Here is a 27,737-nt window from a genome sequence, read left to right as displayed (position 1 = left end):
TCCAGGCACTTGTCATCTCCCGTCTGGATTACTGCAACTCGTTGTTGGCGGGGCTCCCTGCCTGTGCCATTAAACCCCTACAACTCATCCAGAACGCCGCAGCCCGTCTGGTGTTCAACCTTCCCAAGTTCTCTCACGTCACCCCGCTCCTCCGCACACTCCACTGGCTTCCAGTTGAAGCTTGCATCTGCTACAAGACCATGGTGCTTGCCTACGGAGCTGTGAGGGGAACGGCACCTCCATACCTTCAGGCACAGATCAGTCCCTTCACCCAAAGAAGGGCACTGCGTTCATCCACCTCTGGCCTGCTCGCCTCCCTACCTCTGCGGAAGCACAGTTCCCGCTCCGCCCAGTCAAAACTGTTCGCTTCTCTGGCACCCCAATGGTGGAACAAGCTCCCTCACGACGCCAGGACAGCGGAGTCAATCACCACCTTTCGGAGACACCTGAAACCCCACCTCTTTAAGGAATACCTGGGATAGGATAAAGTAATCCTTCTAACCCCCCCCCCCCATCCTCCCCCCCCCCAAAAGATATAGACGTACTATTGTAAAGTGGTTGTTCCACTGGATATCATAAGGTGAATGCACCAATTTGTAAGTCGCTCTGGATAAGAGCGTCTGCTAAATGACGTAAATATAAAGTAAAAATGTTCTGTTCTCTATCCATGGAATTAGTCCACTGCACCACCAGGATGGAGCTAGCATGCCATGTTAGTGGGCAAGGCCAACACACATGAACACACTTAACAAGTTAGAGGAGTGAGAGTTTTGCTGACGGTGAGAACAAAATGTATGAATTAATGTGTTTTTCAATAACATTCTTAGAGCGTTCTTTGAAAGTTATTTATATTTTCTTGTGGTTTTTATGGAACATTTTCTTAATGTTCTGAGAACATTACTTTAATTAGAACCTTGAGGAAACCTGCAGAAATAGTTATGCTGAAGAACTGAAATTCCCACAGAAGAATGTTGATTCTTAACATTCTCTGAACTATTTGAGAACATTCCCATGTCAAACCAGTTGGAGAACATTCCTAGAATATTACCAAACATGTAATTAAATGCAACCATGTTTAGACCTATAGGAAACGTTCTGTTAAAGTAATGAATTACCAAGAAAATAATGTTATTTTGTCATGTTCCTTAACATGTGGTGAGAATGTCCAAAGAACATTATGGAAAGGTTGCATGCAAAATAACCATAGGACAACCATGCTCTCACCAAGCGTTAAGAAACATATGCTTCTCAGAACATTATGTGCTACCTGGGATGGCTTGACTGAATATTGGGTAGATAAGATAAAGCCAAATGTTTTCATCTTTCCCATCAAAATCTGAGTGGAAAGCAAGGGGAGAAATAATAATGATTAGAGCAAATAAAAAATTATTTGTCACAAACCCCTGGTGCTCTCCATCTCTCTCCACGGTCATGGTAATGCTTTAGGAAATGATTAATTCCTCTTGGGAGACAGACAGCATTGGATTAGTTAACGATTGACAGGTATACAGCTCTTTGCTTCGAGCAGTTTACATGCAAACACTCCCGACTCTAGACTACAGGTGCGGTAAACCTAGTCCCAAATCTGGAGTCAGAGTTAGCTTTAAACTACAGTCAGGGGCAATTACTGTAGCCCTGCAAAAGTCACCACTCGAAATTGATTTAGTCAGGCTAGAGAGAAAACACGTGTTTGGATGAGACATTCAAGACCTGTCTTTTATTCTGCCAACTGCAGTGAAAACAGTGTGTCTAAGGGGAATTAGAAATGACTCTGTGGCTTTCTCACAGCCCAGGTCCAACACAGATACCTATATGTGACTGCATGACACTATATATGCTTGTTTTGGGTTATTATAGTATCTAACCAACTTCTTTCTCAGATTGTGGGAGGGAGCGTCGTTGGGGTTCAGGAATGGCATGAGAGGTGCTTGGAGAGCAGCCTGGGCTGCAGGTGTGTTCTGACAGAGTTTGGGCATTCTTCTTTGCTGCTTAAGCAGAAAAAACAACAGAAATGGAGTGAATTAAGACATATGCAGGTACTAACAGCCTCAAGAAGGTATTTCACATGGTACTTCAACCTTCTACAAGAGAGGTGGAGCTCACATGATGTCATGGCAATTAATGACATGTTTTAAAGGGGGAAAGCTTGGGAAACATGAAAGGCTGTAATATACATGACTATCTATTATTTTCCTTATGTACTAAAGCCTGAAGCTTTGATCCATAACAATTTAGGACAATTTATGTTAGACAAATGGTACATTACTTGTATTTCAGTATTCTATCAGTTAATTCAACTCATTGCTGCTTTTTGTAATAATGAAAAATCAACTACACTTATTGGTCAGACGTGAAAGGTAGGCTATTTCTCAGTATGGATGATTTATTGCATTGAACTTGGCAACGTTTATCTGGCATCAGAGCAGCAACAAAGACTTGCCACAGTTTGATCTAGACAAGCAGTCAGTGTGAGCAAGGGGTTCAGTCAGAGACTCCATGATAACATTCACCGAAAGCACCTGGACTGTGCTTCAAGGTGTCAGATACCGCCACTCTGTACACTTAAGCAAACTGTGTTCCGCTCTTAGTCATCCCCAAATCCAGAGCAGTTCAAATAGTTTTGCAATCAAACGGCGGTCAAAGAGTTCCCGTCACCACTGCAAATACCTATCCGAAACCAAACACACTCCACTTCTGGCTGAGAAAGGACATGATTGAGTGCAAAGTGCAAAGAAGTTATGGGTCTGATTATAGTGGGTCAGATTTTCCACAATGATCATTCAATGTCATTATGAATTTGTGCATTTCTTGTCTCATTATCACAACCATTTCAGACTATGCAGTATGCATACAATTTCAATTCACCTCTGTGTCCTCAGTCCATTAAAGCCATCATGAATGTTTCTATGAAATGTACATTTAACCCTAAAACATAACTATTACATGTATTATTTGTCTATTTAGCAAAGGGAAAGAGACTTTCCACCCACAGATACCCTGTTGCCTTTCCAGCCAGTCTGCATTCCCGGGGGATACCCGCTCCGCCATTTCCTGATTGCTAGTTTGCCTAATTTCAGTTTATGTGGCAAAACAAGCAAGTATAGTGTAGAGAATCATTGTACAATCTAAACCGCTGTGAAATATATTTCCATATATTTTCCATAACCAAAAATATTGTATTTTCAGCTGTTTTGAAGCTGGTGTACTAAATCAAAAGCAAAATCAAAACTTCTAAAAAGGACACATAGAAATAGCGTACATAGAACAAATTTGCTTTCAATAAGAATGACAGATCTTCATTTTGTTGGGTCGACCAAAGAATCACATATTACAGCTTTAACCTATTTCTTAGGTTATTTTTGAGCATTTTGATATTGCCTATACGGCGCAAAATTGCTGGGACCATGGCTGGCAAGTGAGCTGTGTCACATAGTCTATGCCTAAAATAACATTGCGGGACTGCGGTTGGGTTCGGGACCAGTTCATGCAGTAGCGGGTGGGCGGGTGCGATATGAACAGTTGTGGGTGCAGGCGGGAGCAGGATGAATAAATCACAGACTTTTACTGTAACCTCCCTAGAGATTAAAGCTGTAAATATTGTGGAGTGTGTGCAGCAGCTTTTAGTTACCAGAGGTCGCTTTCATGCCGGCGTGACAAGCAATTTGAAACCACCAAAACCATCAGTAATGAGTCCTAGACCACACTCCATCTTCCCCCATTACAAGACAGGAAATGTGTCACAGTCTGCCAGGCTAACCCCACAATCACTCGGCTTCCCCTTGGCTGCCATTAGTGTGCTGTCGGCTCAACAGGAGTTTAAGGGCTGTCAGCAGAGTAACCTTCTTTCAGACTTCATCAAGCAGCAACCTGTCCCTTTGGAAATGAAGCACATCCGAAAACCTGGTTTAAAAACTCAGCAAAATTCCTCTCCACTCCCATCACATCACAGAGTAGGCCTATCCCTCTCCCCTGTTTGTTAGCCGTCTACCTGCCTGGCCTTCGGCACTGCGGTCTTCTATTTAAATCATTCACCGTTCTCACACATGCCCTGACAAATACCACCATGAAGACCACAGAACAGGCCACTGTGGTCCATTTATACTGGCATGACATTATCCTTTTCCCTAATAGCTTAATCATCCCTACATTTCTCCCCTTCACAGTGCCATGTTGTGACATAGGTTTCGTGAAGTCTTGTAGAATCTTTCAGGCTTGTAGACTGAGAGCTAGGGGTAATTTCATTGGCAGGCGCAGGCCACACAATCTATACACACACAGACACACACACTGACCGAATAGATACATTACAAGTGTATTGAGTTGCAAGACCTTACTCTCTTGGTCAGTGATTGCAAGGTGAGGGTGTGGGGTAAAGGATTAATCCTTTAAAGCTAGAATCCGTAATTAAAACAATAAAGCCGACTCCCCGCCCCTGGCTGGAGAAATGTAACCACTCTCAAATTCATGGCACTATGCATGAAATGACTGACCATCCATGATATAAATGTAGAATTGTAACCATGTTTTGAGGCTACACAGTGTTAGTTTACACTGTATACATTGTTTACAAACATTGGAGTAAAACAAATGTATATTTTGGGTTCTGATGGGGTATGACAGTTGAACTCAGCTCATGAGGCATTTATAATTTATATTCTTGAAGAATCAATGGGTATAAGTCAATAAATGGATGAAGCAACTAAGGATTATAGCTTTAAGAAACTCGATAACTCACACAAATTTGGTCAAAGAGTTGGCATGGAGCAACCAACTCTAAGGAATTTAAGTGGGCAATTACAAGTGTCTTCTATTAAACAGGATTGAAGATACCAGAAGCTTTGTGTTGTGAAAAACAATAAAGCTATACATTATTCTTCATCTTCTTCTGTGGGGTTTAACGGCGGTTGGCATCCAATATGTTGCATTACCGCCACCAACTGGACTGGATCTTCCTCCTACACACTGCTGCTATATGACAATATGCTTGGCACCTGAAACACCATAATGGGTTTGGCATAAAAGCTCGCACAGGATAAGTGATATAAAGTGCCTTCAGAAAGTATTTTCACCCATTTACTTTTTGCTAATTGTGTTGTGTTACAGCCTGAATTTAAAGGACTCTCTGACCATGAGAAACAAGATTCTCTGGTCTTTTCCCTTTAATTGAACTCTTTGGCCTGAATGCCAAGCGTCACGTCTGGAGGAAACCTGGCACCATCTCAAAGGTGAAGCATGGTCGTGGCAGCATAATGCTGTGGGGATTTTTTTCAGGGGCAGGGACTGGGAGACTAGTCAGGATCGAGGGAAAGATGACAGAGCAATGTACAGACAGATCCTTGATGAAAACCTGCTCCAGAGCGCTCAGGACCTCAGACTGGGGCGAAGGTTCACCTTCCAATAGGACAACGACCCTAAGCACACAGCCAAGACAACGCAGGAGTGGCTTCAGGACAAGTCTCTGAATGTCCTTGACTGGCCCAGCCAGAGCCCGGAATTGAACCCGATCGAACATCTCTGGAGAGACCGGAAAATAGCTGTGCAGCGACGCTCCCCATCCAACCTGACATAGCTTGAGAGGATCTGCAGAGAAAGATGGGAGAAACTCCCCAATTACAGGTGTGCACAGCTTTTAGCGTCATACCAAAGAAGACTTGAGGCTGTAATCGCTGCCAAAGGTGATTCAACAAACTACTGAGTAAAGGGTCTGAATACTTACAGTATGTAAATGTGATATTTACTTTTTTTAAATACATTTAAAAAATATATATGGGGTATTGTGTTTAGATTGATGAGGGAAAAAACTATTTAATCCATTTTAGAAAAAGGCTGTAACGTAACAAAATATGGAAAAAGTCAATTGATCTGAATACTTTCCGAATGCACTGTATTTGGAAATGTTTACAAATTCATACAAAATGAAAAGCTGAAAGGTCTTGAGTCAATAAGTATTCAACCCTTTTGTTATGGCAAGCCTAAATAAGTTCAGGAGTAAAAATGTACTTAACAAGTCACATAATATATTGCATGGACTCACTCTGTTTGCCATTATAGTGTTTAAGATGATTTTTGAATGACTACCTCATCTCTGTACCCCACACCTACAATGATCAGCCTTTTCAGTTGACCAGTGAGGTTTTCCAAAGCCTCACAAAGAAGGGCACCTATTGGTAGATGGGTAAAAACAGCAACATTGAATATCCCTTTGAGTATGGTGAAGTTATTAATTACAATTTGGATGGTGTACCCAGTCATTACAAAGATGCAGGTGTCCTTTATCAAAGTGTATTTACAACGTGCGCAGGATACAACAGGTGTAAACAGTATAGTGAAATGTCCCGTTGATGCCCCGATCTGCATCAACGGGACTGCAGTAGAGAGAGTCACGAGTTTTAACCTCTCTGGGATAGGGGGCGATATTTTCGCGTCCGGATGAAAAGTGTGCCCAAAGTAAACTGCCTGCTACTCAGGCCCAGAAGCTAGGATATGCATATTATTAGTATATTTGGATAGAAAACACTCTGACGTTTATAAAACTGTTTGAATGATGTCTGTGAGTATAACAGAACTTATTTGGCAGTCAAAACTCCGAGGACAAACAAACGAGAATTTTGTTTTTGAGGTCACTCTCTTCAATGGGATTTCTATGGAGATCTAGATTTCTAAGGCACTTACTTGCAGTTCCTATTGCTTCCACTGGATGTCAACAGTCTTTAGAAATTGGTTGATGTTTTTCCTTTGTGTAATGAAGAAGTATTGCTGTTCCGAACGAGGGTCGAGTGAAGTGTACTGTTTGTTAGAGGCGCGTGACCTGAAAGCATGCTCCACTTTGTTTTCGTCCAGTATTGAACGCAGTTTATCCCGTCTTAAATTTTATTGATTATTTACGTAAAAAAATACCTAAAGTTGTATTAGGAAAGTTCTTTGAAATGTTTGGACAAAGATTACAGGTAACTTATGAGATAGCGTCCCACAAATCCAAGAGAGGTTCCTCAGCGTCCACATCACCGAGGACTTATCATAGACCAACAACACAACCACTCTTGTCAAGAGGGCGCAACAGTGTCTCTACTTCCTAAGGTGGCTGAAGAAATTTTGCATGCCACCCCGGATCCTCTACATATATTACCGCTGCACCATCAAAAGCATTCTGACCAGCTGCATCACAGCCTGATATGTGAATTGTATCGTCCACGACCGCAAGACCCTCCAGCGGGTGGCGAAGACGGCCCAGTACATCACGGGGACCGTGCTCCCACCGATCCAGGACATAAACTCAAAACGGTGCCTGAGGAAGGCATGCAGCATCATCAAGGATCGCACATACCCCAGCCACAAGCTGTTGTCTGCCTTATCATCAGGCAGATGGTATCGGACAATGAGGTCTGATACCAAAATGCTCAGAGACAATTTATGTCCACAAGTCATCAGACTGCCGAACACTTGAACTGGACTGACCACCTGCTCTGATTCTCTGCACGTTAGCACAAAGGCACACACCCACACACAGACACACAGACAACACACAGACACACATACACACACAGACATACACACATACTGTATACTGTACATTGACGCTACACACACATCACAACTGCTGCTACCAGACTATTATTAGTCTGCTCCGTTGTTTATTGTTGTTTGCATTGTCGAGAAGGGACCTGCAAGTAAGCAACTCGTTGGACGATGTATACCGACTAATAAAACTTGAAACTTACAGTGCCTTCAGAAATGACTCATACCCCTTGACTTATTGCACATTTTCTTGTGTTACAGCCTTGATTAAATATATTTTTGCATCACCCATCTACACACAATACACCACAATGACAAAATGAAAATAAGATGATGAACTGGAAAAACTGGGCCCTGGAGGCGCACAGGTGCTCTTGATCGCACCTCCTGCACAACCCATCCTGGCTGGGTGGAACTAGCAGCCCTGTACGAGTGGGGTGCTAGTACAGGGCGAACTGGGCTGTGCAGGGGCTTGATGGTTACCGTGCGTCGAGCGGGCGTAGGGTAGCCTGGTCCTAGGAGGCGTACCGGCGACCAGACGCGCTGCGCGGGCATCCTCCTACCAGGCTGGATGCCCACTCTAGCACGGCATCTGCGATGGGCTGGAATAGCTCGCACCGGACTGTGCGAGCGTATGGGCGAGATCCTGCGCACTTCTTCAAACTTCGGCGCCCTCCACTCCATACGTTTCTTCCTATAAGCACGGGTAGCTGGCTTAGGGCTCATCCTTGACCCAGCCAAAGTACCCGTGTGCCCCCCCAAAATGTTTTATTGGGGGTGCCTCTCGTGCTTCTCCCTCAGCGCGTACATGGCCTCATATCGACGCCTCTCTGCCTTGGCCTCCTCTATCTCTTCCCTTGGGAGACGGTATTCCCCAGCCTGGTGCCAAGGTCCTGCCCCGTCCAGAATCTCCTCCCACATCCATTTCTCTCGATTGTCCAACTCAAAGTCCCTTTTCTCCTTCCTCCGCTGCTTGGTCTCTTTATGGTGGGTTGTTCTGTAACGCTTGTCGTTGGGAATGGATTACCAAAACGCAGCCGGGATATGAATGCTCATCTTATTATTTATTTGAATAAAGAGAACACTGAAAACAAGAAAACGAATAAAGACAAGGTGACAGTTTCACAGGCTATATGCATACTAGCAATGCGAAATACAACAACGCACAAACCCCAGGTGAAAAACACACTCCTAATATATGACTCCCAATCAGGAACAACGAAATACAGCTGTTCCTGATCGGGAGCCACACAGACTAACAAAGAAATAGAATACCGAGAAAACACATACAACACAAACCTTCTGCCACGTCCTGACCAAAACTAATACAATACTCCCTCTGCCGGTCAGGACGTGACAATTTCGTTTGTTTTTATCCTAAAAAACTCCCTAGTCCTTGCCGATGACATACATACGCATAACATGATGCAGCCACCACCATGCTTGAAAATATGAAGAGTGGTACACAGTGATCAAATCAAATCGTATTAGTCACATGCGCTGAATACAACAGGTGTAGACCTTACAGTGAAATGCTTACTTAACCAACAATGAAGTTAAAAAAAAATATGGACAAGAATAAGAGATAAAAGTAACAAGAAATTCAAGAGCAGCAGTAAAATAACAATAGCGAGACTATATACGGGGGGTACCGATACAGAGTCAATGTGCGGGGCCACCGGTTAGTTGAGGTAGTATGTACATGTAGGTAGAGTTATTAAAGTGACTATGTATAGATGACAACAGAGAGTAGCAGTGGTGTGTTGTGTTGGATTTGCCCCAAACATAATGCTTTGTATTCAGGACATAAAGTTAATTTCTTTAAAAGAGGTGTCTAAGTAGATTCTAGGGAAGGATTTAGAATAGAAAAAGAGGAACCGGCTGCTGTCCCTTATGGATTGTTGAAAACCACCAGAAAAAGCAGGCAACTGAATTTATCTTGGCCAAGGGTGACTGAAGGTAACTGTCTGGGTAGAAACAGTGCCTACCCACTGGGCAAACACTGGTTGAATCAATGTTGTTTCCACATCAATTCAATAAAATTACATTGAACCAACGTGGAATAGACATTGAATTGACATCTGCACCCAGTGGGTAGTTGTCATGACATATCATTAAATGGTATTGGTTGGTGGTTGACTGATGACCACTTGAATGCCAACTATTCTCCCACTATTCTGCGTTTGTAGTCCCACAAAGTGTGTGGAGGCTGAACTTGGACACACCTGAAGAGGCCAAACAGAACCTGTCCTTTGGGGCAGATGTCCGCTGGTGGGACCAGACAGATCTCACCAAGCTGCTTCTCTCTTCAAACATGCTGGAAGTTTTATCAGAGGATGTGGGTATTCTTTTTTTCTGAAGTATTTTGTGTTGTCTGATTTTTAAAAAGTGATAAACTAGAGTAGACCCTTTCAAAGCTTGAATGGAAGGTCTATGCGCTCAAGATTTATGGGAGAAACATAATTTGATAAGTTTGATGTTTATGATGACCCTTTGACATTCTATCCTGTATTCTGCTTTCCCGTTGTCCATGATGATCAGCTTACCTCTTTACCCAAATCTATTGGAGAGTTGGAAAATCTTCAGAAACTCAGTCTGAGGTATGGAAGGATTTTTCACATCCTATTGTCAACTAAAGTTACTCAACATATGAGAAATGCCACAAGACAAAGTTCCATTATAAAGAAAAACAAGGTATATTTTCTCTATAGGCCTGGTCTCTCTGGTCCAGTCACAACAAACTGAAATAGTTTGGAGGAGGAGTTATGCAGTGGTGTAAAAATTACCCAATTTTCATGCTTGAGTGAAAATAAAGATGCCTTAATAGAAAATGACTCAAGTAAAAGTGAAAGTCATCCAGCAAAAAGTACTTGAGTAAAAGTCTAAAAGTATTTGGTTTTAAATATACTTAAGTATCAAACGTAAATGTAATTGCTAAAATACACTTAAAAGTATCAAAAGTAAAAGTTTAAATCATTTTACTTTCTTTATATTAAGAAAACCAGATGGTGCAATTTTTTTAATATATATATATTTTTCCGAATAACCAGGGGCACACTCCAACAATCAGACATAATTTACAAACGAAGCGTTTGTGTTTAGTGAGTCAGCCAGATCAGAGGCTGTAGTGATGACCAGGGATGTTCTCTTGATAAGTGTGTGAATTGGGCCATTCCTGTCCTTTTGGGTGTCAGGGAAAATGTATGGAGTAAAACGTTTAAAAATATATATATCTAGGAATGTAGTGAAAGGAAAAGTAAATGTCAAAATATGAATAGTAAAGTACAGATACCCCAAAAAATGACTTAAGTAGTACTTTAAAGTATTTTTACTTAGTTTGAAGAACGTCTCCAGCTGCAGCAGAATCCACTGGAGGAGCTGCCAGAAGGAGTGGGACAGCTCACTAACGTGGATGACATCGTAATCTCAGAATCGGGCTTAAAACACTATTGAAAAAAAGATGAAGGAGAAAACGTGTTAAGGTAACAAAGTGATTATCTTAGACGAACTCTTTGGATTATCCTCGCTGACTTGTTTTTCTATTGTTGGTGAAAGGATCTTTCCAACAACCAGCTTACTGCTGTCCCTGACAGTCTGGGCAACTTGAATCATCTGGTGAAGCTGAACCAACCTCTCGAACAACAAGCTGAAGAACCTTCCCTCAGGAATCATTGTCATGGAAAGTAAGACAACATTAGCAGCAAGTTTTTGCTTTCTTTGTTGTTTAGTCTTTCTATATATTGTCTGCCGGATGGACATGGGTGCGTCCACTTCAATACTCTTGTCATAAACATGGCTGTAGCATAACATCCTGTATGAATGCCTCCACAGATTGGACTGCACACATAATCAGCTTGAGAGCATACCTCCAGTCTTGTCTCAAATGGTGTCTCTAGACCAGCTCTGTCTGAGGCAAAACAAACTGCTCTTTCTTCCTGAACTGCCCTCCTCAAGGCTCAAGATAAGGATACTGATGGTCAGGTTTCCTCGATGAAGAGATTTTGAATCTCAATGAGATCAACTGTATGAATTATTTGTAAATTAATAAGTGGCCTATGCAATCTCTGACAGCTTTATATCACCTGTCTGGTAGGAGCTGCATGTTGGTACCCACTTGGCACAGACGTCAGTTCAACGTCTATTTCGCGTTAATTCAACGTTATTTCATTGAAATGGAACAACATTGACTCAACCAGTGTGTGCCCTGTGGGTTCTAACCAGATTGAGGTGGAGGCAAAGCACGTAAAACACCTGAACACGCGTAGTGAATTGGAGCTGAGGGACAACAAGGTAAAGAGTGTCCCTGAGGAAATCACACTACTCCAAGGCCTGGAGTGCCTAGACCTAATCAACAATGACATCAGCAGGTACGTTTGCCTGATCTGATCTCCCCTGGTCTCTCCTCAGTGCATACTATACTCTTTCACCTGTGCACAACACACAGCACAAATACCAACAAGTGAAATACCAACAACACTAACAAGTCAAAACACCCCAAAATGTCCTGTGTAGTGTTTAACTGCCTGGAGCTATCATTGAGTGTTATTGATGTTCTACTGTATGTCTTCCTTGTATGTGTGAGCCAGTCTGCCAGCTGCCCTTGGCCTAATGCTCAGACTGAATATCCTGACCCTGGAGGGCAACCCTCTGAGACACATCCACGGCGACCTCCTGACTTTGAGGACGACATCTCATTACCTTCTCGAAGCTACTGCTCATCAATGTCTAAATACATACAAAGTCCTGTTTGTTTTACCAATGCAGTAGAACCTCAATGTTGAGTTTCAGTGTAGCCAATTCAGACTCTGTGATCTGATTATTTTTGTCTACTTCACAGAAAAGAAACAATAAACTGCTGAAATACTTGAGGGGTTGAATAAAAGGTACAAGTATGTTTCACAGTCTTTTTCTCTCTATGCAAAAGGACATGTTCTCGTAATCACTGACTAGACCGTATTATTTACTTTGTAAGGTTTTGTGGAGAGGCCACTTTTAATTTACTAGACTGTCTTGTATCACTGGACATATTTTTGCTTCTTCATTTTGATCTAAAGAGGATCCAGATGGCAACAGAGATGAGCCTGACACTGCTCAGTCAAGCAAAGATCAACGTGCACGCCATTAAAACACTGAAGATTCTGGACTACACGTGTGAACTATTGTTTTGTGGCCGTGTTTGAAGCTCTGTTTTTAAGACATTTTGGGAAAGTTAAAAACTCAAACGTTCTACCACAAAATGATACTGCAATGCCATAGCATTGCTTAGTCACACTTTGAGCATAGTTGTGATGTAAGTAGTGCTGTCAGTAAACTATTGTTTTGTGTGTGTGACCCTGGTCCCAGTGACAAGCAGGCAGTGTGTGTTCCTGATGACCTGTTTAATGCTGTGGACAGTGAGCCCATTGCCAGTGTCAACTTCAGCAAGAACCAGCTGGCTGCAGTGCTTCCTAGGTACTCTGCTTATATCAGTGACTTCACACCACAGTCCGGGCCTCTGGAGGAAAAACACAAACTGTGTGGTAAGAATCACAACACTCTGAAAAGTTATCACAGTTGAAAAAGCCATTGTTGATAGAGAACGTCAGCTAACTGTTGTAATGACATTGTTGGATGTGTTTGTGTGAGCCTCTGTTTGGTCTTCACGATTGTGAAGATGAAGGACTCTGTCTCTGACTTCACACTGTCATTCACCAGGTAAGCACTCAGATCTTAAAGATTTCAAAGTTTATTTATCAGATGGACAGGATACAGCAGGTCCAAAACAGTACAGGGAAAATCTTACATTAAAGGGATGTAATCATCGTAATATACACATGTAATGAGTTATACTGATGATTCATTTGACATGTCATATTTTGACAGGTTTTAAGTTGTTCCGGAGGTGCTGTACCAGGTTCCAACCCTGGAGACCATTCTGATCAGTAGCAACCAGGTGGGAGCCATCGACCGACTGCAGCTCAAAGCTTTAGACAAGCTGTCCACTCTGGACCTGCAGAATAATTACATCATGCAGGTGCCACCTGAACTTGGCAACTGCACCAGCCTGAGGTAGGGACCAGGATGTGACACTGGGTTTAGGGGACACTATATGTGGGTCAGGTGTGGTGTTGAATAGCAATCAGAAAAGGTATGAGCTTTAGGACATCCATATATGTCTTGGTCTATATACTGTAGTTGTGATTATGTCTGAGCTGTTGTTGTCCAGAGAGAAGGATGTACTGGCTTGAAGCTGGCTTGAATCTGGTCTCTCACTCATTTCTCCCTTGTCTTCCCCTCAGGGCCCTCATGCTGGATGGAAATCCTTTCCACAACCCCAGAGCAGCCATCATAGCCAGAGGAAATTATGCGGTTCTGGAGTATCTACGAAGCAGGATCCCTACATGGTGAACTGCTACAACACTCAAAATGAGATAGGTGGGAAAATAACATTTGATGATTAATCAGTGTACGATTTTTCCTTGAAACTTACTGCATTTATTTTGACATTGGAGCCTATGATTTGAAGCGTAACTTATCTTGTTGTTTGTTGAACGACAACTACAGGGAGACCCTGCTGTAATATTGTTTACAAGATCATCAACCAATAGCAATGTTTCATGGCATTCCAAACTGAAAAGCCTGTCTTAGTGTGGCTTATTTTTCTCAAAATGTGTACTAGCAAGCTTATTCTTTTGTAAAATGTTGCATTCAATGTTTCAGAACATAATGCATGGGTTTACTTTTGAATGTATGGTTATTGTAAGATAATCTGATACATTTCTACTGATTTACCTTGACCTGTTTGATACTCAGATCCAGACAGACTTTTTAAATGTTCTATAATTCTCAAGAATGAATTTCTAATGAAACTGTGGAGATACACTGAGTGTACAAATTAGGAACACCTGCTCTTCCCATGACATAGACTGACCAGGTGAATCCAGGTGAAAGCTATGATCCCTTATTGAAGTAACCTGTTAAATCCATTTCAATCAGTGTAGATGAAGGGGAGGATATGGGTTAAAGAAGGATTTTTAAGCCTTGAGACAATTGAGACATGGATTGTGTATGTGTGCCATTCAGAGGGTGAATGGGCAAGAAATAATATTTAGGTGCCTTTAAAACAGGGTATGTTAGAAGGTGCCAGGCAGTTTGAGTATGTCAACAACTGCAATCCTGCTGGGTTTCTCAAGCGCAACAGTTTCCCGTGTGTCAAGAATGGTCCACCACTCAAAGGACATCCAGCCAGCTTGACACAACTGTGTGAAGCATTGGAGTCAGCATGGGCCAGAATCCCTGTGGAATGCTTTCAACACCTTGTAGAGTCCATGCATCGACGAAGTGAGGCTGTTCTGAGGGCAAAAGGGGTTCCAACTCAATATTAGCAATGTGTTCCTAATGTTTTGTACATTCAGTGTATATTTGATGGTTTACAGTATCTTTTAGCCTACATTTTTTGGGGGAATTTGTCTTCTTCAGTCACTTCGAACAACTATATGGATTCAAATCCAACCACATTAAAAGTGCACAAGGCAGTGGTGTGGTTGGTGCTTTGATCCTTTGTTAGTGTTGTCTTTATTCTTTTTCTAAACGGTATCACATGTGATACAACACCACCTAGTGGTAATGAAATGCAGTGTGGATGGCCTTATCATATAAACATCTCACAAACATACACATACAACTGCATTATATGAAATATGTTCAAATTAACTTCATAATGTACAGTAGGGGAAAGAAATACTGTTTTTGATATGATCATTGTACAATATAAAGACCACAGAGGACCATGAGAATAACAAGTGACATTTTTATTATTTGTACAATATACTTTCATACATTATTCAAAACACTTCTTAAATACTGAAAAAATTTACATCCAAAGCCGAAAATGGCTCTATTATTTGCTGCACAACAATTTTTGTTCAATTTTAAATATTATTTATAAAAATGTATCTTAAATATTTACAGATAGCATCTGCAAAATGCATTCCCCCCCCCCACACACACACACACACACATATATATATACATATATATATATATATATATATGTATATATATATATATATACATATATATATATATATATATATATATATATATATATATATATATATATATATATATATATATATATATATATATATATATATATATATACACACACATATACACACACATATAGTACCAGTCAAAAGTTGGCACACCTACTTATTCCTGGGGTTTTCTTTATCTTTACTATTTTCTACATTGTAGAGTCATAGTGAAGACATCAACATTATTAAATAACACATATGGAATCATGTAGTAACCAAAAAAGTGTTAAACAAATCAAAATAGATTTTATATTTGAGATTCTTCAATGTAGCCACCCTTTGCCTTGATGACGGCTTTGCACACTCTTGGCATTCTCTCAACCAGCTTCATGAGGTAGTCACCTGGAATGCATTTCAATTAACATATGTGCCTTGTGGAAATTAATTTGTGGAAATTATTTCCTTCTTAATTCGTTTAAGCCAATCTGTTGTGTTGTGACAAGGTAGGGGCGCTGACAGAGATGGCCGCATCGCGTTCTTTTTTAATGTATTATTTCTTACATTGTTACCCCAGGAAATCTTAAGTTTGATTACATACAGCTAGGAGGAACTATTGGATATAAGAGCAAAGTCAACTTACCAACATTACAACCAGGAATAAATATGACTTTCCCGAAGCGGATCCACTGTTTGGTCCACCACCCAGGACAATGGATCAGATCCCAGCTGGTGACCCAAAACAACGGCGCCGCAGGAGGGGCAGAAGAAGCGGTCTTCTGGTCATGCTCCGTACACGGGCACATCGCGCACCGCTCCCGAGTTTACTACTCGCCAACGTCCAGTCTCTTGACAACAAGGTAGACGAAATCCGAGCAAGGGTTGCCTTCCAGAGAGACATCAGAGATTGTAACATTCTTTGTTTCACGGAAACGTGGCTCACTCGAGACACGCTATCGGAGTCGGTACAGCCACCTGGTTTCTTCACGCATCGCGCCAACAGAAACAAACATCTCTCTGGTAAGAAGAAGGGCGGGGGGGGTATGCCATATGATTAACGAGACGTGGTGTGATCATAACAACATAGAGGAACTCAAGTCCTTTTGCTCACCTGACCTAGAATTCCTTACAATCAAATGTCGACCGCATTATCTACCAAGAGAATTCTCTTCGATTATAATCACAGCCGTATATATCCCCCCCCCCCAAGCAGACACATCAATGGCCCTGAATGAACTTCATTGGACTCTATGTAAACTGGAAACCACATATCCTGAGGCTGCATTCATTGTAGCTGGGGATTTTAACAAGGCTAATCTGAAAACAAGACTCCCTAAATTTTATCAGCATATCAAATGCGCTATCCGGGCGGAAAAAATCCTGGACAACTGTTACTCTAACTTCCGCGATGCATACAAAGCCCTGCCCCGCCCTCCTTTCGGAAAATCTGACCATGACTCCATTTTGTTGCTCCCAGCCTATAGACAGAAACTAAAAAAGGAAATGACCGTGCTCAGGTCTTTTCAATTCTGTTCCGACCAATCTGATTCCACGCTTCAAGATTGCTTCGATCACGTGGACTGGGATATTTATATTTACATTTTACATTTTAGTCATTTAGCAGACACTCTTATCCAGAGCGACTTACAGTAGTGAATGCATACATTTCATTTCATGCATTTAAAAAAATAATAATAATTTGTACTAGCCCCCCGTGGGAATCGAAGGTATGTGGCAGGGTCTACAGTCAATCACGGACTACAAAAAGAAAACCAGCCCCGTCGCAGACCACGATGCCATGCTCCCAGACAAACTAAACAACTTCTTTGCTCGTTTTGAGGACAATACAGTGCCAACGACACGGCCCGCTACCAAAACTTGCAGGCTCTCCTTCACCGCAGCCAACGTGAGTAAAGCATTTAAACGCGTTAACCCTCGCAAGGCTAACGGCCCAGATGGCATCCCTAGCCGGGTCCTCAGAGCATGCGCAAACCAGCTGGCTGGTGTGTTTACGGACATATTCAATCAAGCCTTATCCCAGTCTGCTGTTCCCACATGCTTCAAGAGGGCCACCATTGTTCCAATTCCCAAGAAAGCTAAGGTAACTGAGCTAAATGACTATCGCCCCGTAGCACTCACCCCGTAGCCCCAATAGGTCCACAGACGACGCAATCGCAATCACACTGCCCTAACCCACCTGGACAAGAGGAATACCTATGTAAGAAGGCTGTTCATCGACTACAGCTCAGCATTTCACTTTTTAGTGACGGGGGCATTATTCGGAAATTCAGATGAATGACGTGCCCAAATTAAACTGCCTGCTACTCGGGCCTAGATGGTAGGATATGAATATTATTAGTAGATTTGGATTTGGCCTGCCATATGAGTTCTGTTATACTCACAGACACCATTCAAACAGTTTTAGAGTGTTTTCTATCCAAATCTACTAATTATATGCATATTCTCGTTTCTGGGCAAGAGTAGTAACCAGTTTAAATCGGGTAAGTTTTTTATCCGGCCGTGCAAATACTGCCCCCTAGGCCCAACAGACATGATGGTCAGTCAATCTGGATTTTGGGGGTGGAAAGTTTCTTCAAGTGCAGTCGCAAAAACCATTAAGTGGTATGATGAAACTGGCTCGCATTAGGACCGTCACATGAAAGGAAGACCCAGAGTTACCTCTGCTGCAGAAGATAAGTTCATTAGAGTTACCAGCCTCAGAAATCTGCAATTAACTGCACCTCAGATTGCACCTCACATAGTTCAAGTAACAGATACATCTCAACATCAACTGTTCAGAGAAGACTTTGTGAATCAGGCCTTCATGGTCGAATTGCTGCAAAGAAACCTGGAAAACTGCCCTTTGGTCTGATGAGTCCAAATTTGAGATTTTTGGTTCCAACTGCAGTGTATTTGTGAGACGCAGAGAAGGTGAGCGGATTATCTCCACATGTGTGGTTCCCACCGTGAAGCATGGAGGAGGTGTGATGGTGTGATTTTGAATTCAAGGCACACTTAACCAGCACAGCAACCACAGCATTCTGCAGCGATACGCCATCCCATCTGGTTTGCGCATAGTGGGACTATCATTTTTTTTTCAACAGGACAATGACCCAACACACCTCCAGGCTGTGTAAGGATTATTTGACCAATAAGGAGAGTGATGGAAAAGCAGCCAACAAGTGCTCAGCATATGTGGGAACTCCTTCAAGACTCTTGGAAAAGCATTCCAGGTGAAGACAAGGGTGTGCAAAGCTGTCATCAAGGCAAAGGGTGGCTACTATGAAGAATCTCAAATATAAAACATATTTTTAGTTGTTTAACACTTTTTTGGTTACTACATGATTCCATATGTGTTATTTCATAGTTTTGATGTCTTCGCTACAATTTAGGAAATTGTAAAAATAAAGAAAAACCCACGAATGAGTAGGTGTGTCCAAACTTTTGACTGGTGCTGTGTATATATATATATATATTACACACACACACACACACACACACACACACACTTCACCAATCTTTGTGTTAATACATAAAAAGCATGGAAGGATTGAACTTGCATGTGCAAATAAATAGTATAATAAACTGTCACTAAATTTGTCCAACTAAACAGAATTATTCTCTTTCAATAGTTAAAATTACTTTTTGCACAAAAAATGAAGCAGCATTCAAGTCCAGTTACTCTTCATACTGCAAAAGCTTGGAGTACATTCACAATCTATATGAATACATTATCTCAATTTGTTTTCAGTCACCATTATTTACATCAACACCGCAATTAGACAGAATAGTACCATATATTCACTTTATATTTAATTGTATTTTAAACATATACAAAAAGGACTATTTTTATATTCATATATATAATATATTTGTATAACACAAATTCACAATTACTGTAGAAATATGGTTTTATACATTTGATAGTACAGCTTTTATTCTCCAAGTCATAAGTACTTCACCCATACTTTTTCATTGTCCTTATAAAATCTCGCAATTTGAGCAAAGCTAAGGTATATCAATATATTCTGAATAATAACCTGAAAACATTTAGTAAAAATAATTATATTATCAAACTTTCTCACAATATCTTGAATATTTTAACTCGTAATTTACTGGATATTAAAGTACAACGTACCAGCTTAGCTTGGCACAAATTCAACCAGGGTCCCTCCATAGGGTTATCGGTGCTTGGTTTTGCTCAAGAATGTCACAATTGATGCTACATTTGACAAAAATAGTAATGAAACATTGTTAGGGCTCATAAGGTATATGTTTTTGATTGTAATAAAATGGCACCAAATGTCACAATATAATAATGTCTCTTTGTAAACCTCACCGGTTTACAATGAGAGAAACTTCTTTATGAGAGAGATCCCAAAATTTGAAAACACAGAGAATGTATCCAAAAAACATATCCAAAAACCAGTATAACCATGAAAGCATGCTGTACCATCAGAACTTAAAATGAACATCCATCCAGAAATGGAACAAAGTGAAATGCCTATTCTGGTCAGCAGCATTGTTTAAAAAAAATTATACATAATTCTCTCATGAATACTTTTCCAATAGTGCATTCTCATAATAAACTGAGCTTAAAATGAAGACATCGAAAGTAATTTGTGTTCTACAGAGTGGTGCTGAAAAGCTCAGCAAAATTACTTCAAATCAGTGCGAAATAACTTTTTTTTAAAACAGAAACAGATGAGAAACAATGTTACAACTTTTCTGAATGGAAATTCTTTAGGAGTTGAATATGGAGGTATGTGACATTACATACTCCTTGGCGCAATTGCAGTACATACGTGTACACACATAATGTAGCCAGCAGATGGCCCTCTAGGGTAGTCTTGTAATCTAAAATACTCTCAGATGTGGGATTGAATATTGCTTCTACTTTTAAAATGTAGCTAATTTGTGCAAACATATACATTATTGACCAACTACCAAAAATCGACCTAATAGAATGTAGTGACTGGTTGGGTATAACAATCAATATAGTGTTAATACATTAATGAAATAAACCGGTGGGAAAACCTCTAATAATTAAAAAAACAACTATTGATAAATTGGCCCTGTATTAAGGTAGATTTTTTTTTTAAACATTTCATTTAAACAATTTAAGAACATTGTAAACATGTATTTTCTGTACCATTCCTCTCGCTACTGTTCATGTCTTTATTGTAAATGAAAATATTTACCCACGGCATATACAAAGTTGAGGCAGTGTTTATGGTGATTAGATTCCTAAAGAGCTAGTGTGTTTTCATGCTCTGAGTAAAATGAGAAGCTACAATGAAAAAGGTACAAAATAAAAGGCTATATAAAGCTAAATAAAAACTAAGAAAATTGCCTCAGGCTGAATGACAAAAATGACTTTCCTTCACATCAACTCAAGAGATACAATTCCTGTTTACATAAAATTCATAGATAGGTTATAAGATATGTATCCTATAGTACATTTGGCACTAGTATTTGCCATTGGTCCAGCAATCGGCAAATGTCACTGTTCCTAGATAAAAACCGGTTGTATACATTTCCACAACCCGTTTGGGAGAGAAGCAATGGTGTTATAAAAAATATTTAAATTGTGCTCGCCCTCAAGATTACTAAGTCCACAGTTTTCTGGAAATTCTTCAGAAGAGACACAGCAGTTTCATGTTCCATGTGTAAAAAACTATGTCCATTGGCCTGCAATGCAAAAATTAAGCAGAGGGTGAACAGAGTGACGTGAGTGAGACGTGGCAGGGCGGGGCGGGGCAGGGCGGCACGGAGAGGACTGGGAACAGCCCTAGCTCAGAGGAGATAAACAAACAACACTGTCAAGGAAAAGAGGAGAGACAAAGCAGAGAGATGCACACAGGAAGAGGAGGAGGTCATGCTGTAAAGGAGAGAAGGAGGAGAGAAGTGGATCTTTAGAGGTATGTCCTTCAGCTAACACTTGCATCTGTGGAGAGAGAAGAGAGGTTCCTGCTTCTGCAGGCTACGGGTGGGCGAGGGGCGAGGGCTTCTACTAGCACACATTTAAAGCCACACAGATACAAGAGACATGCCAATAACTGTAGGGACTATTCCAATCCCATTAAATTGTATTGGCACAGAGAGCCTGGCTTGTTCATGTAGGCTTCACTGTCCGGCGTTTGACTAGCCTCGACAGTAGCTTCACATGGACCAGGAATCTGACAATCTACAAGGGGTACAGTTCCCTCTCTGCACTATGGTAAACACTTACTTTGACAGCGTCAATCCTATGTACTGTATGTGTGATGGTGAGTTCCCTTTAAAATAACAGCCCTCTACCTAAGCTAAATACAACACCACATCAGTGTGTAATTTCGTGTCTTATCGCATGGGGTGGAAGAGCTCTTTTGCTCTTCCTAAAAGGTTTACTCAGGGATCTGACTCAGGGATCTGACTCAGGGATCTGACTCAGGGATCTGACTCAGGGATCTGACTCAGGGATCTGACTCAGGGATCTGACTCAGGGATCTGACTCAGGGATCTGACTCAGGGATCTGATGATACTGAAGTAGAAGAGAAGACCCAATACAATCTTTGCTGCACAGTGCAAAGTTGAAAGATATAGAAAATAGTTGAGAAAAAATGGCTGCAGGGCTTTCAAGGTTATCAAAAAGTTGAGATCAGGTGCCGTATCCACAAAGCATCTCAGAAAATATACTAGGAATCCTATTAAAAATTGGTTTAAGACAACAAAAAACCCAGCTCAGAGTAGGTTTTAGAATGATGTTAAGACGCTGCTCAGACAAACTCTGAGCGGAGTAATTTAATCAATTTACAAAAGTTTCACTCAGCTGGTAATCATGAGAGTTTGAGGTGCCGCAAAGGAAATATAGTGATGACGCTCATTGATATTGTTGCAAATGATTGGGAATAACCAATCGTGATGAAGCATCGCCAGTTGTGAACTATATCACACTTCTGATAATGTTGAATGTGACTGTAGGCTACATGAAATGGTAAACGTTTGAAATCATTTTCACCTGACACGATCACTTTGCCTACTCTTAATTATTGCCTAATATGTTGGCCTGCATAACCTTTTTTTAACCAATTATGATAATTGTTAAAAGTGTAATTTCTATAATACTACCGTTATATCAACACACTCGTCACTCCCGTTAAACAACTCTATATCGCTTTGGCACAGTAGGCATCAAGTCAGGTTCTATCATTTTCATCAAACACAATCAAAGCTAACATAGGCCCTAGTTGCCTTCAATTGCCCAAACGATAGGCATGGTCAATTTAGGAATCTTTTTACCAATGTGATATTGTGCTCCAAAGGGATAACTTGAAATAACATTATGTAGGTTAATTAAATAATCGAAAGGAAAAAATGTGGTTATTTATTAGTCTAGTGGTTATACTGTAAGTGTTTGAATATCATGTGAAATCATTGTGAAAAGCACAAGGGGGAAGTGATGCATGTAGTCTAGGTCTAGATTACTAATGGATTGATCAGATATGTTTTGATATTTCTTCTTTTAACCACTCCAAAGCAATTACATGTGGCGCAGGAAAATTTAGCATTTTAGTCATTTAGCAGAAGCTCTTATCCAGAGCGACATACTGAAGATAGCTGTCATCTGAAGATAGCTCGGTGGGAAAACCACATATCACAGTCATAGTAAGTACATTTTTCCTCAATAAAGTAGTCATTAGCAAAGTCAGAGCTAGTAACTACTGACTCGCTGCCGTGCTGCACTTTTCCATTATCAAGACATCTGCTGGTTAGCCTTCACTTGTTAGGACAGCTCATGAGGTCTCCTAAATATCTGGCGACTAAGTGGGACTGAAAAAGACGCTTCATGCATAGCTTTTATTTTTACTCATAAGAGTAGGAGTAAAATGTCTCTATTCTCAGCACAACCAATTTTCTACTCTTAGACGCTTTGTAGATACGGGCCAGGTTGTACTTTGACCTTCACTAGTATTTCAGATACAAACCAATTCATCCAGCACATTACATTGCTGGTTACTACTTAGTTTTCAGGCATCTAAAACATCACATTAGGAATCTTATCATATCAGTAAAGTTACTTGTATGTGATCCACTTAGATTAAATCTGTTTCCATGGGCCTTTATTAGGAAACAATAACCACTATTCCTTTTGTCTGACTTAGGGACAAGTAAAGCATGTTGGAGGTTTGACAGAGGTCAAAACAGAGGACCATGCGCACTTGGTAGACACACGTACGTCCAGCACAAAATGCCACATGCAAAGCATCTACAGGCAATGTGGAGGAGGGAGGATGCGCTCTCACAGACTCAGAGAACAACGATGATCGATGCGGTGATGAAGAACACGGTTACCTTCAGTATTTTGTCCCCAGGCTGTAGCAGGTTGGAGGCCGGTCCATCAGGCTGTACCCTAGTAACAAAGATACCCTATAAGTCAAAAGTGATATGAGATTAGGAACCACATGGTGAAGATGGTTTAGAATCTGTGCCTTTCAAACTGGTTGTTTGTTGCTTTTGTTTGTATTTTCCTCTAACTCAAGATCTGTGCGTGATTTTGATTGACATGTTGTTGCCAACATTAACTTGATATGTTTAACTAGTCTGTAAAAAGCAGACAACTATCGTAAGGATTTTTCACAAGATAAAAAAAAATGGAAGTCTATGTGTGCTGTTGGTTAAATTCAAGAACTAGGTGTACTTACATGGCATTTACGTCTACCTTTAATGAAAACATTTTAACAGTACAAAAAGAGTTACTTTAAAAATATATATATTTCCAAAAATATGGACACTGGGGGATGTTTTTGCCATTGCATGTTTCCAAAAAATGGCTAGTCAAGGCAGAGATTATAAGTATACCAATCTTTGCATGCGTTTAAACTATATAATACTATATGAAGAGCCTCAATCAACACAGTTAAACAGTTAAACCTCACTTGAACCAGAATTACGTTACTATCATCTAATGACTCAGGTATTATTACAGCAGGTACTCCTTGAGGCATCACAGGAAAGCAGGCCCTCAGAAGATATCCTCAGCAATCAGCATGCACCACCTTTCAGTGGGGTGTTAAGATGGTAGATGATATGCATACAAAATATACAACACATTCAACGGCTATAACAATTATTACAACTTTGAATCTGAATTCTATTCCTATGGCTTACAAGACCTTCCCCATACAAATCTAATGTCAATGAGAAGAAACTAGGCTTTGATATTTTAAAACAAATAATAAGAGAAAATATTGCCAGTGGCAACAACATAACTGATTTAGAACAATTCTAAATGGAAATCTATAAAATAAATTCTCACTGGCTCTTTTCTTTGCTGTTACATGGCAACAAGACATTATTGAACTATTTCACATTCGCCAACCTTATGACTGACTACATTACAAATCATTGTTGTGTTGGCTTTTCTTGATTATTGGCGTATAATAAAACGGTTCAGAGTTAACCAAGTCAACTGCAGCACCCCATACAGCAATGCAGCAGCACCTGTTACCATGGAAACTCTGAAGTGAAACATACAGTGATGTGCAGTGGTTATATTAAGGAATAAGAGAAAAATGGAACATGTTCCTATGGCACAGACTGCACAGTATCAGATGCACACAGAGAACATTTAGTTGCTTTAATCTTACCATGTCAGAAGGCTTGAATGGGTTCCCTTGGCCACTGATTCCCCCTGAGATGCTGAACCCTAAACCTGGATTCTTCTCTATCCGCACACAGAACTGCCAAACGACACAAAAACAACATCATGCCAAAAATAGACATTAGGTATTGTATAACTGTGCAATTACATGGTGCAACATCTCTCCTCTCTATATACCGCTAGCCATAATATAGGCCTCTCAGAGATCTGTTGGTGACAGATTGAGAGAAAGGGAGAGAGCGGGAGAAAGAGAGTGAAAAGATGATTGAAATGGAGGGGGTGCGCGAGAGAAACACAGACAGACAAACACAGAGAAAGAAAGAGAGAGAAACACCGAGACAATCAAAGAGACAAAGAGAGAGAGAGAGAGAGAGAGAGAGAGAGAGAGAAACACCAAGACAATCAAAGAGACAGAGAGAGAAAGAGTAATGGCCAACCTGCTCCTGGAAGTCGTCCATGCTCTTCTGGCCTTTGGTCTGGATGAGGCAGCGTGCGCTCTGGGGCCGGGTGGTGGTGGCCATGGGCAGGGGAGACTGGTACTGCTGGATGGAGATCTTGTTTATGGCACCCTCATACTGCTGGTCCCGCACTGAGCGGTGTGGGGGTGTGGCCGACGTGGACGTCACGATCATGGTCTGTGATTGGTGGGGGTGGGGGTGGTGGCCGCCTGCCTGTGGGTAATTCAACCCGTTAGGCAAAGAGTCAGGAAGCTGCAAAGATGCAAACGTCACGTCTTACAAAAAAGCAAATAACATACAGATGAAGTGCAGCATGCTTCTTCAAACCTGAATTACCATATAGAAACTTTCCGTCAAATCCTATCGTCAAATCAAATTTTATTTGTCACATGCCCTGAATACAACTGGTGTAGACTTTACCATGAAATGCTTGCTTATGGGCCCTTCCCAATAATGCAGTTTAAAAGTAATAATACAAATAAAATAGTAACACTAGAGGAATAAAATACACAAGAATGGAGCTATATACAGGGAGTACCAGTACCAGATCAATGTGGAGCTATATACAGGGAGTACCAGTACCAGATCAATGTGGAGCTATATACGGGAGTACCAGTACCAGATCAATGTGGAGCTATATACAGGGAGTACCAGTACCAGATCAATGTGGAGCTATATACAGGGAGTACCAGTACCAGATCAATGTGGAGCTATATACAGGGAGTACCAGTACCAGATCAATGTGGAGCTATATACAGGGAGTACCAGTACCAGATCAATGTGGACCTATATACAGGGAGTACCAGTACCAGATCAATGTGGAGCTATATACAGGGAGTACCAGTACCAGATCAATGTGGAGCTATATACAGGGAGTACCAGTACCAGATCAATGTGGAGCTATATACAGGGAGTAACAGTACCAGATCAATGTGGAGCTATGTACAGGGAGTACCAGTACCATATCAATGTGGAGCTATATACAGGGAGTAACAGTACCAGATCAATGTGGAGCTATAAACAGGGAGTACCAGTACCAGATCAATGTGGAGCTATATACAGGGAGTAACAGTACCAGATCAATGTGGAGCTATATACAGGGAGTACCAGTACCAGATCAATGTGGAGCTATATACAGGGAGTACCAGTACCAGGTCAATGTGGAGCTACATACAGGGAGTACCAGTACCAGATCAATGTGGAGCTATATACAGGGATAACAGTACCAGATCAATGTGGAGCTATATACAGGGAGTAACAGTACCAGATCAATGTGGAGCTATATACAGGGAGTACCAGTACCAGATCAATGTGGAGCTATATACAGGGAGTACCAGTACCAGATCAATGTGGAGCTATATACAGGGAGTACCAGTACCAGATCAATGTGGAGCTATATACAGGGAATACCAGTACCAGATCAACGTGGAGCTATATACAGGGAGTACCAGATCAATGTGGAGCTATATACAGGGAGTACCAGTACCAGATCAATGTGGAGCTATATACAGGGAGTACCTGTACCAGATCAATGTGGAGCTATATACAGGGAGTACCAGATCAATGTGGAGCTATACACAGGGAGTACCAGTACCAGATCAATGTGGAGCTATATACAGGGAGTACCAGTACCAGATCAATGTGGAGCTATATACAGGGAGTACCAGTACCAGATCAATGTGGAGCTATATACAGGGAGTACCTGTACCAGATCGATGTGGAGCTATATACAGGGAATACCAGATCAATATGCAGAGTTACAAGGTATTTGAGGTAGATATGTACATGATTTCAAACCGATTTAAAAACTGTAACTAGGCCACTTCAGTGTCGACTACATGATGTATACTGAACAAAAAATATAAACGCAACATGCAACAATTTCAAAGATTTTACTGAGTTACAGTTCATATGAGGAAATCAGTCAATTGCCGTCAATAAAATGCAATTGTGTTCGTTGTCCATAGCTTACGCCTGCCCATACCATAACCCCACCGCCACCATGGATCACTCTGTTCACAACGTTGACATTAGCAAACCACTCGCCCACACAACGTCATACACATGGTCTGCTGTTGTGAGGCCGGTTGGACGTACAGCCAAAT

At 41.0% G+C, this 27,737-nt stretch overlaps 1 protein-coding gene and 1 pseudogene across 11 annotated transcripts in view; one reads left to right on the top strand and one right to left on the bottom strand.

The window, feature by feature from the left end:
• Window positions 1–3,686: 3,686 nt before the first annotated feature.
• On the top strand, window positions 3,687–14,030 carry LOC115193039 (leucine-rich repeat-containing protein 40-like; annotated as a pseudogene).
• A 5,214-nt stretch (window positions 14,031–19,244) lies between these two features.
• The window catches only part of LOC115192516 (leucine-rich repeat-containing protein 7-like), a 204,044-nt gene continuing 195,551 nt past the window's right edge, over window positions 19,245–27,737 (bottom strand). For 8 of the 11 annotated variants that reach the window (XM_029751117.1, XM_029751114.1, XM_029751120.1 and 5 more), the window contains 4 exons: window positions 25,612–25,884; window positions 25,161–25,253; window positions 23,866–23,940; window positions 19,245–21,221 (listed from right to left, as the gene is read on the bottom strand). In XM_029751117.1, the coding sequence (XP_029606977.1) occupies window positions 21,114–21,221; window positions 23,866–23,940; window positions 25,161–25,253; window positions 25,612–25,884 (549 nt within the window). In that variant the 3' untranslated portion in view covers window positions 19,245–21,113. Of the gene's footprint in view, window positions 21,412–23,865; window positions 23,941–25,160; window positions 25,254–25,611; window positions 25,885–27,737 lie in introns of all 11 variants that reach the window. The other 3 variants (XM_029751121.1, XM_029751116.1, XM_029751122.1) reach the window with 3 other exon arrangements.

The sequence above is a fragment of the Salmo trutta genome, chromosome 4, assembly GCF_901001165.1.
Source record: "Salmo trutta chromosome 4, fSalTru1.1, whole genome shotgun sequence".
Classification (NCBI taxonomy): domain Eukaryota; kingdom Metazoa; phylum Chordata; class Actinopteri; order Salmoniformes; family Salmonidae; genus Salmo; species Salmo trutta.
The sequence above is the reverse complement of the archived record's forward strand: the minus strand, read 5'-3'. Positions and strand labels throughout refer to the sequence as shown.